At 40.5% G+C, this 15,087-nt stretch overlaps 2 protein-coding genes across 12 annotated transcripts in view; one reads left to right on the forward strand and one right to left on the reverse strand.

Moving 5' to 3' along the window:
• The window catches only part of SPATA17 (spermatogenesis associated 17), a 108,489-nt gene extending 102,426 nt beyond the window's left edge, over positions 1–6,063 (reverse strand). The window contains exon 1 of one of the 3 annotated variants that reach the window (XM_070734403.1): positions 5,966–6,063. In XM_070734403.1, coding sequence (XP_070590504.1) covers positions 5,966–6,033 — 68 coding nt within the window. In that variant the 5' untranslated portion in view covers positions 6,034–6,063. The other 2 variants (XM_070734404.1, XM_070734405.1) reach the window with 2 other exon arrangements.
• Positions 6,064–6,170: 107 nt separating this feature from the next.
• The window catches only part of GPATCH2 (G-patch domain containing 2), a 112,589-nt gene continuing 103,672 nt past the window's right edge, over positions 6,171–15,087 (forward strand). For 4 of the 9 annotated variants that reach the window (XR_011557505.1, XM_070734399.1, XM_070734397.1 and 1 more), the window contains exons 1-2: positions 6,348–6,558; positions 13,433–14,137. Coding sequence is in view for 7 of the 9 variants with exons in the window: in XM_070734399.1 (XP_070590500.1) it covers positions 6,503–6,558; positions 13,433–14,137 (761 nt within the window). In the remaining 2 variants the exon portion in view is untranslated. Of the gene's footprint in view, positions 6,559–13,432; positions 14,138–15,087 lie in introns of all 9 variants that reach the window. The other 5 variants (XR_011557506.1, XM_070734395.1, XM_070734396.1 and 2 more) reach the window with 5 other exon arrangements.

Here is a 15,087-nt window from a genome sequence, read left to right on the forward strand (position 1 = left end):
ACCAGGCAGCTGCTGGCTGCACCAGGCCTTTTCCCCAAGTCGATGTGTAGTCTTGCCAAATTGTTGGCAGTCTTCTTGTGGCATTTTGGAAGGTTTTGGAAGCCCAGGGCAACAGTTCCACTGGAGATTAGAGTGGCAAGGCCAGTGGAGCAAATATTAGCAGGAGCAGCAGAGATGGTGAAGGACAGGACAGCCAAAAGGACAAACATGGGGCAAATTAGGGGGTGGGGTGGGGGATCATAAGTACAGGTGGGCTGCCAAATACCTGCATTTTGACCACCTGATCAGGAGTGGAGGGACTACAACGTAAAGGGTCAGGCTGGGCTTGCTTCATCAGGAATGGGAGCTACAACATCAGCAGAATAGTAAGACCAGTGGAGCTCATGGCAGCAGGGCCAGCAGAAGGGTAGCCAAAGGGCAGAGATTTACGGGAAACAGGCAAGTAGGGAGAGTTGAAGTGCCTCTGCAATTGTAAATGAGGGCAAACTACCAAGCACCCCCATTTTGAATCACAAGCATGGGACTGCTGCAGTGGCCATAACTTTGGGAATTGGGCGTAAATACCACTTGTTCAGTGCCACCATAACTTCAAGTAGTTAAACAAATGATCATTGAATGAGGACTACCTGTAATAGAAAGCCCACTTATCTTCAGGCTTTGACAGATTTCTACTTGAGGCATGTTTTTTTTAAAACCCTTACCTTTCAATAAATGGCATCATCATATCTGGATAAGAGGTACAAGGGGGAACTAGCAGTGAAACCCTTGTTTATCTGAGTGTTCTGAGGGCAAAGGATTTAATGCATTATGTATTGATCTGTAAATTATACTTGGCATGAAGAATTCAATTTATTTATCCACGGTTACATCAGTCTAACTGGTATATATAATTCAGCAAGCAGAACTGGATGTTGCTGCAGCAAGGAAGATTAGAGCAAAAGCAGAGGCAGCCGTGGCAGCTAATTATAAACGGAATAAAATAGTTTAAAATTGTGTTGATTTTTCCGTCTTGTTCTTATTTTTCACTCCATGGTTTAGGTGGTTTTATGAATATCATTTGTATATTGGATTCTGTTTTTAATGAATGATGGGGCTAATCTCCTTTGTTTTTCTCACTCTTTTATTCTCTGTCTGTCTTTGTCTTTTTAGCCTGTATGACTGTAGTATTATCAAGCTATCGCACTTAATTTTGTTTCTGTGACTCTGCTAAATGTTCTGAATAATATAACACTGAAGAGCTCAAGGCCTAGGATCTTATTTATCTACCATACTAGACAACCCATGGCAGTGATGGCGAACCTACGGCATGGGTGCCACAGGTGGCACACGGAGCCACAATAATAATAATAATTAATAATAATTTATTAGATTTGTATGTCGCCCCTCTCCGCAGACTCGCATACATACATACATACATACATACATACATACATACATACATACATACATACATATCTGCTGGCACGCAACCTGTTGCTCTAGCTCAGCTCCAACGTGCATGTGTGTGCTGGCCAGCTGATTTTTGGCTTGCACAGAGGCTCTGGGTAGGCATTTTTGGCTTCCAGAGCGCCTCCGGGGGGATGGGATAGGGCGTTTTTACCCTTTCCCGGCTCCAGGGAAGCCTTTGGAGCCTGGGGAGGGCAAAACACAAGCCTACTAGGAAACAGGCCATTTCTGGCTCCAGAAGGCCTCCAAGGGGGCAGAGGAAGTTGTTTTTGCCCTGTCCAGGCATTGAATTATGGGTGTGGGCATCTGTGCATGCACGTTAATGCGCCCCATGCTCTTTCGGCACCCAAGGGAAAAAAGGTTTGCCATCACTGACCTATGGGCTCTTGGATCATTTTTTTCAGAGATATTTTCTCACTTAAACAGAAACAGAATCACCACAGATGAGTGGGAGTGACATCCGACTTCCTGCCAGCTTCCCTCTGACTTTGAAGGAAGCTGGCAGGGAATATAAAAATGACCGCAGCTGACTGCCAACTGTGTCAGCACTGAAGCAGAAGAACAGAATAAGAAAATTGGAAAGGAGCTTGGACAGCCTCTAGCCCAATGATGGTGAACCTTTTTTTCCTCGGGTGCCGAAAGAGTGTGCGTGCATGCTATCACGCATGTGCAAGTGCCCACACCCATAATTCTATGCCTGGAGAGGGCAAAAACAGCTTCTCCCACCCTCCAGAGGCCCTCTTGAGGCCAGAAACAGCCTGTTTCCCAACTTCTGGTGGGACCAGTAGCCTTGTGATTCACCCTCCCCAGGCTCCAAAGGCTTCCCTGGAGCCGAAGGAGGGTAAAACGCCCTCCCCATCCACCCCCATAGGCTTTCTGGAAGCCAAAAACACTCTCCCAGTGCCTCTTTGCAAGCCAAAAATCAGCCGGCCAGCACACACATGCACATCCGTGCCATAGGTTCACCATCATTGCTCTAGTCCAACCTCCTGCTCAAGCATGAGACCCTATACCAGAGATCTCCAACCTGTGGGCCATGGCTCACTACCAGGCTGTGGCCTCTTGGCCACTGGCTGAATGAATGGCTGTCCAATGCATTCGCATGTGAACCATCCCAACTCGCAGTAGCATCATGGCATTGCACGAGTGCTAGCAATGCTACAAGCATCACATAGGCACTGGTGCTGCTGCGAGTGCACGCCCCCACTTGCACTGGCGTTGTGACATCGCACAGGTGCTAGTGTTGCCTGAGCATTGAGTGGGCGTTCATGACCCCATTTGCATCATCATCACACACACACACTCACCGCCCTGTTCATGCACATGCTCGCGGCTCCATTTGTGCAGGCGCATGCTCCTCCCGACCTTGGGCTGCCAACCCAGAAAGATTCTGCCCTAGACCATTTCAGATAAATGGCTGTCCAATCTCTTCTTAAAAACCTGAAGTGCTTGATCACTTCCAACTCTTTAGGCAAGAACTTATTGTTTTGTCGGAAATTGCTCTTTAGTTCTAGGTTGATTCTCTCTTTGTTTTCATTCCATTGCTTCTTTTTCTTCAGCTGTTTTGGAGGATAGGTTGAACCCCCCTCATCTTAAACATTGGAACAGTCATGCCACACCCTAGTCCTTCTTTTCATTAGACTAGCCACAGTCAATTCATGCAACAATTCTTCATATGTTTTAGCCTCCAGTCCCTAATCATCTTTGTTGCTCTGCTTTGTGCTCTTTTATATTGATTAAAAAAGTCTTGTCCAATGAAGTACCAAAGAATCAGATATGAGGTTTTAGTAGAATATGGGATTAGTCATTCTTTCTCAGCTCACCTCATTGGGTTGTTGTTGTGGGGAAAATAGGAGGAGGAAGGCATGTTGACTATGTCCACTACCTCGAATTTTTGTAAATAAAAATAAAAATGGGATACAAATAAATATATTTATTTATAAAAAATATAGATATTTCAAAAATATATTGACAAAATATTTCAAATATTTTAAAAAAGTTAGATGATGCAATTTTGTTTTAAAAGTGCTTTCAAACACCTTTACATTTGGATTTGAAACGTTAGAAGTTCCTAAAAGTACTCTATTTAGTCCCAAACAACCCTAGTGATTTTATTCAAGTCCAATAAGTAGGACTTCTGAAAAAGTTCTTAAATCACGGGTATATTAATTAAGCAGTCATGATATATGCGGCAAACTAGTATTTGATAGAGTAGCCATGAATGCCTCATGCAAACCAAGGTATTCTCTGTGACCCTCTATGGAAGTGAAAGTTAGACTTTGAGGAAGCAAGATAGGAAGAATGTACATGCTTTTGAACTTTGATTTTGGAGAAAACTCCTGACAATGCTGTGAATAGCCTAGAAAGCGAATAAAAGAATCGTTGAACAAATCAACTTAAAGGTCTCACACTTAAGGTACAAATTACCCTACTTTGTACTCTCTAGAAGAGCCTCTAATGCTGGGAAAGGTGGAAAGAAAAGAGGAGAACCAGCAACAAGGTTATAGTGGTGATTATGGCATAGTTGGAAGACTGAAAGACTAGGTTAAGGGCAAATTGCCATGAAGAAAATCTATGTGGCCGCCAAGAGCTGACAAGGATTTCATGGTACGTACAGTCAATAATTATTCATACCACTGACCCAAATCATTTGCAACTAAGATCATCACCAGCATTTTGAACTGGATCTAGAAATGCACTGGTAAATAGAACAGTAATACAATGTGATTTCCTTGTTGGGACTTAGAACACCAGTAGATAAATTCTGAACCATTCATAGTCAATTTGTTGCCCATGTTAACAAAACAAAAATAAAGAAAAAGATGCATCTCTTTATATCTATGGTGTGATTATGGCAATATTTATATTTATTCCTATGGACAAATTATTATTTTTGAAATCAAACTTTTTAAAAAAGTCAGCTATTTGGAGAAGTAATGATATTTCAAAAGCAGTTCTTCCCAATCAGGTACTTTTGAAGTATAGTTACAGCTTTCATTCATTTCCAGGCTGTCCACGCAGTTCTGACAGAAATTGCAGGCTAACACATCTCAACCACAAACTAGCAGCCAATCACACTTTAGACTTGTATGGTCTGCTCACCCAGTCAATGAGTTAGCTTACATATCAGATTGCAATGCAACCCTCCCCTCCCCTCCTATGGTTAACCAAGGGCAAACAAGTTATGTGTTCTCAAGCTGCTGTCAATTTTATTCCTTTAAAGAACTGTTTTAGACACACTTTCTATTTTCATTTAAAGGTGACAAAATTCCCATGACTACTGGAAAGAGTTAAGACACTCTTTAAGGCTAAAGATGATGAACAAATGTAGAAGTAGGTGCCTTCTCTCTGTCACCAATATCAATTTGGTGGAGTTAACAGTCATGGGGATGAAAAAGCTGCACTGTTTACTTCTGGGGAAAACTTTGCTTTTAGAAGCAGAATAAAAACATCATCAGCCACTAGCAAGTTTCAGTTTTTCACAACATTGGAAACCCACCCTTCCCTGATCTTTCCACTTACATTCCCTCCTTACTCTTAAGTTAACATGATGAGCCTTGGTGGCGCAATGGCTAGAGTGCAGTACTGTAAGCTGCTTCTGCTGACTGCTGGCTGCAGATCACCAGTTCAAATCTCACCAGGCTCCAGGCTGACCCAGCCTTCCAGCCTTCCGAGGTGGGTAAAATGAGGACCCAGATTGTTGGGGGGTGATAGGCTGGCTCTGTAAACCACTTAGAGGGGGCTGTAAAGTGGTATATAAGATTAAGTCATCACTCCACGGAATGCATTGGCTACCGATCTATTTCCGGACACAATTCAAAGTGTTGGTTATGACCTATAAAGCCCTACATGGCATAGGACCAGACTATCTCCAAGAAGGCCTGCTGCCACATGAATCCCAGCAACCAGTGAGGTCCCACAGAGCTGTTCTCCTTAGAGTCCCATCGACCAAACAATGTTAGCTGGCAGGACCTAGGGGAAGAGCCTTCTCTGTGGGGGGCCCGGCCCTCTGGAATCAGCTCACCCCGGAGATTCGTACTGCCCCCACCTCCTCGCCTTCCGAAAGAGTTTAAAAACTCATCTTTGCCGCCAGGCCTGGGGTTCCTTAGATCTTCCCCCCTGACCAATGAATGCTTTAGTTTGATTGTTGAATGAATGGTATTGATAGTTTTTTAATTAGAATTTGTAAAGATTGTTTTTTTAATGTATTAATTGGATTGTTATTATTGTTTCTTGTTTTTCTGTACATGCAGTGAGCCGCCCCATGTCCTCGGAGAGGGGCGGCATACAAATCCAATTAAATTCAAATTCAAATAAGTGCTATTGCTATTATGACTTATTCATTGGCTACACGTGAGAATTCTACTTTGCGGGGTAGGAATTCCCGATACTTCTTGGGCAAGGGAAGAGGGGAAGGGGGAGAAGAAGCACCCTCAAACCTGGAAGCATCTCAGAGACGAGGAAAGGAATCGCTTCTGGACGAACAATTCAAGAGCCTCGGGAAGGAGGCCCGAGTTACCTGTTTCTACTGAAATACTCTTCCTTGAAGCTCGGCAGCCGCTCTTGCAGCCGGGCCAAAGTGGTCATCTTCCCCCACCCCCACCCTCCCAGCCGGCTCCCAGGGATGGTATACAAATTTTCGTCATGGCAACTGGGCCGTACCATCTGAGCTCCTAGAGGGGAGGAGGACACATCTTCTGCCGGGAAAGAGAGACAGGCAGACAGAAATAGAAAAGCGACGGCTTTAACTCCGCGGGTTTGAAACGCGGGGAATAAGTTAGGCGAAGCGGCGGAGGCGGCGGCGACGGAGAGACAAAAACCCTCTCAGGTTGTGTCACGTCCCTAATAGGGAAGCAGTCATGGTCGAGGCCGGTTTCCTTCCAAGCGCCGAAGCTGCTTCCGGGATACCATCATGAGGGAGTGAGAGGGGCGGTAGCCTGTCCGCGGCCCGGTGAACCTTCTTCTTCTTCTTCCTCCTCCTCTTCTTCTTTCTCCCCGAATTCTGCAAAGCGGCACTTGTCTCCTCAGGGAGCGGCCGACTGCGGGCGCTGAGTACATGTTCCGGGTGGCTCAGCCCAACCCGAGCAGACCTCCGGCCGCCAGGAAGAGCTGGTGAGGGGCGGGGAAAGGGGTGGCCGAGCGAGGGGCAGAGGGACGGATGGCTCCGGGGCGGAGAGAGAGAGGGGTGGGGGGCGCCGGGGTTGGGTTGCCTTAGGCTAGGGAATACAACCGGCGTCGAAGGAGGGGAGCGATGACCTACCTATTACAGGCGTAGAGAGATTCTTGCGAAAAATCAACTCTGGAACACCTTCTGCACATGGAGACTCCTGGTTATAATTTGTGCCATTTTTTTTTTTCATGTAACAGAGTGCTGTTGGCATGGGGCGGCATATAAATTTAAATAATAAATAAATGAATGCAAGTCTCCTGTATGAAGCTGGCTTTTGGGACCTTGTAGAAGAAAGGTGTCGTGTTTGTGTGAATTTATTTTTATTATTTATTTATTTATTCAATTTTTTTTACGCTGCCCTTCTCCTTAGACTAGTGTTTCTCAACCTTGGCCATTTGAAGATGTGTGGACTTCAACTCCCAGAATTGCTGGCTGGGGAATTCTGGGAGTTGAACTCCACACATCTTCAAACGGCCAAGGTTGAGAAACACTGCCTTAGACTCAGGGCGGCTTACAACATGTTAGCAATACCACTTTTTTAAACAGCCAGCGTATTGCCCGCACAATCCAGGTCCTAATTTTACCCACCTTGGGTAAAGGCTGAGTCAACCTTGAGCCAGTGGTGAGATTTGAACCAGTAACCTGCAGATCTACAATCAGCTTTAGTGGCCTGTAGTACTGCACTCTACCCACTGTGCCACCTCTCCAAACCTGTGCAGTGTGCAGCAGCTGTCAAAAAAAAAAAAAGCCAACACAGTTCTAGGCTGCATGAACAGAGGGATAGAATCAAGACCATTTGAAGGGTTAATACCGCTTTATAAGGCTTTGGTAAAGCCATACTTGGAATACTGCATTCAGTTTTGATCGCCATGATGTAAAAAGGATGTTCAGACTCTAGAAAGAGTGCAGAGAAGAGCAACAAAGATGATTAGAGGACTGGAGGCCAAAACATATGAAGAACAGTTGCAGGAACCTGGTATGCCTAGTCTTATGAAAAGAAAGATTAGGAGAGACATGATAGCAGTGTTCCAATATCTCAGGAGTTGCCACAAAGAAGAGGGAGTCAGGCTATTCTCCAAAGCACCTGATGGTAGAACAAGAAGCAATGGGTGGAAACTAATCAAGGAAAGAAGCAACTTAAACTAAGGAGAAATTTCCTGAAAGTTAGAACAATTTATCAGTAGAACGGCTTGCCTCCAGAATGCTCCAACACTGGAAGTTTTTAAGATGTTGGATAACCATTTGTCTGAAGTAGTGGAGGGTCTCCTGCCTAAGCAGGGAGTTAGACTAGAAGACCTCCAAGGTCCCTTCCAACTTTGTTGTTGTTATTATTATTAACCTAAGTGGGTAAAATTGAGTTTTAATAAATAGCAGAATAGTGTAAACCTCCCCCCCCCCAAATGGGCTGGAATGAGAATGCAAGAAAAAGGGTGGCTGGGATGAGTGGCCAGGGTGTAAATCCTTGGTTTGGAAAAGGAGGACTGGCCTTTGAGCATTTGCTGAAGTTCCCTCTGCTACAAATTTGAAACAGATTGTCCTGCATTTACTTGCATTGGGATCATACTAGGTAATAGAACTGTCTGCTGTATTTTCCATAGGTTGGGGAGGCATGAGAATTTAGGGTGTGATTTGTATGCTTGCTGTGGAAAGGATACCTCTGAACAGGATGATGGTATTTTGGAAACTAACAGAGTACTTCTTTTTTAGAATAGAATAGAATTTTTATTGGCCAAGTGTGATTGGACGCACAGGGAATTTGTCTTGGTGCATATGCTCTCAGTGTATATAAAAGAAAAGAGAAATTCATCAAGAATCATAAGATACAACACTTAATGATAGTCCAGGTACAAATAAGCAATCCAATCATATTGGGAACCAGTCAATATAAATTATAAGAATGCAAGTAACAAAGTTACAGTCATACAGTCATGGTTGGGAGAAAATGGGTGATGGTAACAATGAGAAGATTTAGTACAGACTTTGTAAATAGTTTGACAGTGTTGAGGGAATTATTTTGCGACAAGATTAAACATCCTTTAAAAAAAAGTTTAGGCCATGAATTTATTTTTAGCAGCTGAATTATTGGCTTCTCTCTTGCTCTATTTTTATAAAGTTGCCGTAAATCCTTGCAGCATATAAGTATAGAAGGAAAAACAGAAAGATAGGGCAAAACTTGTTTTCCCTTTGCAATGCCTCCAGAAGTATAGTCCAACAGAAGTTTGATAAAAATATGAAACATTAGAAAATGAAACATTAGAAAAAAAGGAATTTTGCTGTAAATTCCAACACTTCTGATTTTTTTCTTCTAGCATTTCCTCATTAGGGGTTGTTTGTGTATCAGATGTTGATACATTGGTTGTGGGAGAAATTGACCAGTCAGCCCAGGCCCGATTTTATGGGCTGAAAGAGTAAGTAGCCCAAAGTTAACCCAGGCAGCTTTTATATCTAAGGTGGGACTAGAAATCAGTCTCCTGGTTTGTAGGCTGCTGCCCTAACTACTAGACCAAACTGGCTTTCTCTTGCTGACTTTCAATGAATGCACAAAATGCAGAGGCCCAAAGAGGTTAATGATGTATTTATGTGGAAATACCCATGTTTTTCTGAAAATAAGACCCTGTCTTATATCTTTTTTGAACCCTGAAATAAGTGCTTGGCCTTACTGCCATGCACTCAAAACCCTGATTGGGCTTATTATCAGGGGATGTCTTATTTTGGGGGAAACAGGGTATAAGAATAGGAGATAATACAAATCTGGCAAGGAGGAAAAAAGGATAAATTCATTTTTATAATTAAACATATGACAAATACTGAAATTGGTAACTCTTTACTGTTAAAACAAATTATAGAAAATACATTATGTAGCTAGATAAAAGAATAGCACAGAATTTTTTGACAAAGCTACAAGTCATCCAGAATGTTTGTTTTCATATGACATGGGGTAAAAAGCTACCGTAAGTTTCTTTTATTGCACATAAATAAGGCTAGAGAAAAAAGTTATAGGAACATAGAGCATAGGAACATTAAAGTGTGAAATATAATTGGAAAATATTGATTCATTAAAAGGAGATTTAACTGTAAACTGCTATCTAAACATGTTCTAAACTTGACTCGTTTTATGGGCAGAGTGTAACAACCACTAGCCTCCGTGGAACACCTTCTATAATAAAATGGTGCTTTAAAGTTTGTGAATCCTTTTGAATTTAATATTTCTACATAAGTATAATCTAAAACACTTTTATAGAACTTTTATTTGGCCATTCCAAAACATTACTTTTCTTCCCCTTTAATCATCCTTCGTTTGCCTGACTTGTCTCTTGGATCATCTTGTTGCAAGTCGAACCTTTTTCTTAAGCTTATGTTCATGAACAGAGTAGCCTGACACTTTACTGTAGAATTTTCTGGTACCATTCAGAATAGTCTATCAATGATGGCAAGTCATCCTGATCCAAAGACAGCAAAGCAGGCCCAAACTATGATATTGCCATCACATTTCAGATAGAATAAGGTTCTTATGCAGGAATCCTGTGTTTCCCTTTAATTAATATAACCCTTTTCAGTTAATCAAGAAAGTTCTACTTTGATCTCATCCATCCATAGAATATTCTTAATAGGCTTCTGGCTTATCTGCATAGTCTGCATAAACTCTAGGGCAGCAATTTTCTTTCTCCCTGCAATCTTGCTATACACCCTCATACCATTGTTGTTCAATGTTCTCAGGATGTGGTCTTATAACATTAACATTCAACCAATGCAAGAGAGGCCTTTGGTTTATTAGACATTACCCTAAGTTTCTTCCACCAGAGTAATCCATCCCTTATTCTTGGTGTGATCTTGGTTGGTCAATTGCTTAATTTATCTTCTATTTCTGTATAACCCAAAGGTGCTGTTTTTCTTTGAAGAGGTTTCATTCATCCAAGAAGCTTCTTCAGCTCTGACTGGATGGTGGAGAATGGAAGGATTTATATTCCTTACAGACATCTGGTTATTTGCATTCTTTTAGCAAGTCATTAAGGCCACCTGGAGGTTTATCTGTTTCATCAGAGTAAACGGAGTGGTACAAATGGGTGTGGAGCCTTGTTGGAATTGTTGAAAGGACTCTGTTGGAGATTGGAGATAGATTACCGTATCTCTCCTCTGTTGAGAGAGGGCTGTTCAATTTTGACACAGATGACCTCTAACCCTTCTTTTAAACCACAGTTTTCCCTATCCAAAATGTGGACTTTGTTCCCTTCAAAAAATGCTGATGGACTGCTGACTAGTTCTGATGTGTTTGTTCTGACACAAATAAACCTCCAAGTGATCTTAACCACTCACTAAGAGAATGCAAATGACCAGCAGTCTATAAGGGACATAAATCCTTTCATTTCTCACCATCCAATCAGAACTGAAGAAGCTTTTTGGCTGAGAAACAAAACATCTTCAAAGAAAACCAAAAAGGGGGCCTCTTGAAAAAAAGTACCCTTGGGACAATTGTGACCTGGATAACTGAGAATCTCCATAGACATTTGTGTATAGTAAATATCTGTCATATATTCAAATACATGCACGCATAGAGATCACTTGTAACTTACAAGCAGAAATATCAAGTAAAAAAGGATATAATATACTATGAGATATGAAACAATATTAACTGTAGAAGAAAAGGGGGGAAAATACAGAAAATCCAAGCTGGATTTGTGGGCATGAGAAAATCTAAGGGAAGGTGGGGAGGGCAGGGGGGGGGACACCTGTTTAAAAAGAGTTTCTTCCAGGCAGTACTTATTTTTAATCTAATATTCAAGGCATGCACACTTTTCAGGCTATTCTTCAAAAGTATCACTTTTTAAGCAGCAATGCTTGGGGTGATTTGTATCCTGCTCCTTTGTTTATTTTCCACACCATGTTCTCAGCAAACATTAAGACAAACATCCTCTGTTCCAGAGGTAATTATTGGAAAGAGGAGTGCTTTGTTTTTCTAGTAAGTAATTTGTTAGATAGTTCTCTATTTTATAAACAGACTAATAGCCTTACCTCATTCCGTTTTTTTAAACAATGTGCAATACAGAAATTAAAATACACTGACTTTAATTTAAACACATTTTAAAATATATTTTTGCTTCTGTTTTTATAATCCCATAATCATTGAGTATTATAAAGTGAATTTTTGATTTGGGTAAAATAAATAGGTAAAACAGCTATATGATGAACATTCAGCAAATCACTAGATGATTATATGACTTCATATTTTTATTTATTAAGTTTCTATAGCCACCCATTACAAGTAAGAGACTTGGTGGTGAATGATCATTAAACAGTTAAAACAATTACAATATAATACATATTTAATATTTCTAGACTACACGATTCCTTCATGAAAAAAAAAATCATCCTAGATGTCAATATTGCTAGGAAACATGACCCTTCATAAACTCTGGACTTTGGGTCCGGGCTCAAAGCCAGATCTTCAAGGCCTTACAAAAGGCCAAGCAGATGACACTTTTGGTTACAGTTTATTCAGCTTTTTATCCTTCAACATGCAACAGCTTTCTTTCAGCTGATGAAATATCATTAATATGATTCAGGCTGCATTTTTAAGAGATAGACAACCCAGTCTATTTCCTGCATCCAGTCATAAAGTGATCTTAATGGAATTTCTCAGCATCCATCTTCGGAGATCAAATTGGAATAAAAAATATGGCATTGAGTAACTCACAGACCTTATTGCTGAATATCATAAACATATCATACTTTACCATTTTTTTCAAAAGATGTCATTACTTGAACAAACTTATGGCAGACATTAGGATTGAAAAATAGGAATGTATGGATAAGAAGAGGTACCTGCAAATAGTATTTCAACTTAATTTACGATGAATTTCACAGTTGATTTATGCTCATACCTATTTTATATTGTATTGTTCTTTCATTATAATTAAGAATGTTATAAAAAATTACCTTGCAGCCCCGCCTCATCTCTCGGGTTTTTCTTGGATTATGCCATTCAGAGGATAACATATAAACGTAATTGATTTTTCTGGTCTGTAAAGCACATTATTAGCTAGTTTAAATGTTAGTCATACTTTATGATTGCTGCCAAAAATATTTGTCCAGCCTAGCAACATGGATAACAGAGAGCAAAATGCATATTTAAAATGACCAAACTATGTTTAAAAGGAAATATTAAATTGAATGTCATTGGTCTACATGCATATGAAATGACTATGTAAAGATATTCATGTTGTCAGTTTAAAATGAAAGGAGATTCCATGAAGCATCATAAGAATTATTTTGTTATACTTTATTATGGAGACATTCATTGTGTTTTAATTTTTTTTCTTTTCTTTTTGTTCTTGTTATCTATGAATCCTTTCTTTTCCTGAATATACTTCCCAACCAGATTGGATGTCTGTTTGTCTCTTGTTCTTGAAAAACTAGAACTAAAACCACTAAATTCTGCACAATTTTTCATAATTTATATAGTAATATTATATTTCGTCCCCTGAGACGCAGACAAAGGCAAGATACTGCTTTGCTCTTGTAGGGTTTTGCATAAGAATAAAAGGTCAGATATGTAGGTGGGGAGTGATTATTTCTGTTTTACTTACCATCTGATAGGTAAATGGTTGGGACAAAATAAACTTACAGTGTAGTGCCACAAATTCCAAAGCACCTTCTAAGGGAAGTTCTTTCACTTTGCTACAACAGTCACTATAACAAGATATAACAAGAGTCTGCGGAGAGGGGCGGCATACAAATCTAATAAATTATTATTATTATTATTATTATTATTATTTATTATTATTAACTAGAAATGGCTTTTTTTCTTGCTATTTACAGGCATTTTAGTAAGACTATGGAGGAGCTAGTTCACGATCTAGTCTCTGCGCTGGAAGAAAGCTCAGAGCAAGCAAGAGGTGGCTTTGCAGATACAGGTGATCATTCTCGCAGCATCTCATGTCTTCTAAAACGCCAGGCTCGAAAGAGAAGAGGAAGGAAAAGACGTTCGTTTAATTCACATCATCCCTGGGAGACCGGGCATTGTTTAAGTGAAGTCTCTGATTCCAGCCTTGAAGAGCAAAACAAGGATTATAGAGAGAACTATGCTGCTAATAAGAAAGACCATAGTGATTCTGATGACCAACTGTTGGTTGCAAAACGCAGACCAAATTCAAATTTAAATAACCTAAGAGGCAAAAGACCCCTCTGGCACGAACCTGATCTAGCTGTTGACAATTTAGGTAATAGGACTCTGCGTAGACGTCGAAAGGTGAAACGAATGGCAATTGATCTACCTTCTGAAGTAACAAACAAAATGACATTACCCCAACAAGGCAACATTAAGGACCAGGAAATGGACAGATCTTACTCCCATCAAGAGCTATCAAAGAGTAAAGTTAAAAAAAGAAAGCTAGCAGCAAACAGACAAGGACCAGACATTTTGGATGAAGGTGTGGTCATAGAGAATGATGAAATCAATCCTGCGAACAAGGATAAAATGGAGTATGAAGAGCAAAAGGGCTCAGATGAAAACATGAGCGACAGGTGGTTTTCAGTTTTTCTTTTAATTGTGAAATTTAGATTATTGTGTTGGTGGTCTTATGTTAAAGTATTATATTTTGCTTTAGGATTCTGTAGTATACTGGCAAAATTGAACTATTTAAAATTGTTTAAAGATTTTCTGCCATTCTGCATTAAATCTTTCAGTAAAAAAAGTACAATTCTCACTGTCAAAAAGTACGCTCCTGGAAATAAGGAGGAACTTTCTGATGGTGAGAGCGGTCAACCAGTGGAATGACTAGTTGTGAGTGCTCCAATGTTTAAGACTTTCAAGAGGAGATTGGACTGCCATTTGTCTGGGGGAGAGGGTCTCCTGCTCGAGAAGGGGGTTGGACTAGATGACCTACAAGATCCTTCCAATTCAACAAACAATAAACAAACAAACAAAACTATTGAAAATATTGAAATAAAATAGAACCATCACTGGTGCAACTGTTCTTGGGAGATGCATCACAGTGTTTTTTCAAACCAGAATTCCACTTGCTGTATGCTGATAGTAAGTTCTAAATTAGTGAGGATATTTTTATCTATTTGTTTCCCCATTTTCTTCTGTTTTTGGGATAGCTCAGGTATATATTTAAATAACCAGCTACATGGCTTTGTCTTTTTATTCATGAATTTCCATTTTTGTCATAGGACAGTGATGGCTAACCTTTTTTTTTGGCTTGCATGCCCACACCCTTAATGCAATGCCCTTCCCCCTGTATGTGCACACTACCCCTGTGCTGCCTCCGTGTATGTGCATAACCGTGCACACTGCCCCACCTGTGCATGTGCATAGGCCTCACTGAAGCCTCCGGTCTTCTGGTAGGCCCATTGTGCTGTTTTTTGCTTTCCCAAGCTTCAGGAAATGTATGTATGATTGGTTTCTTAAATTGGGGTTTTTAAATAAACTTAAATATAAGATTTGTTTATATTGTCTTATTATTGTTGTT

Source organism: Erythrolamprus reginae, chromosome 1 (assembly GCF_031021105.1).
Source record: "Erythrolamprus reginae isolate rEryReg1 chromosome 1, rEryReg1.hap1, whole genome shotgun sequence".
NCBI lineage: Eukaryota > Metazoa > Chordata > Lepidosauria > Squamata > Dipsadidae > Erythrolamprus > Erythrolamprus reginae.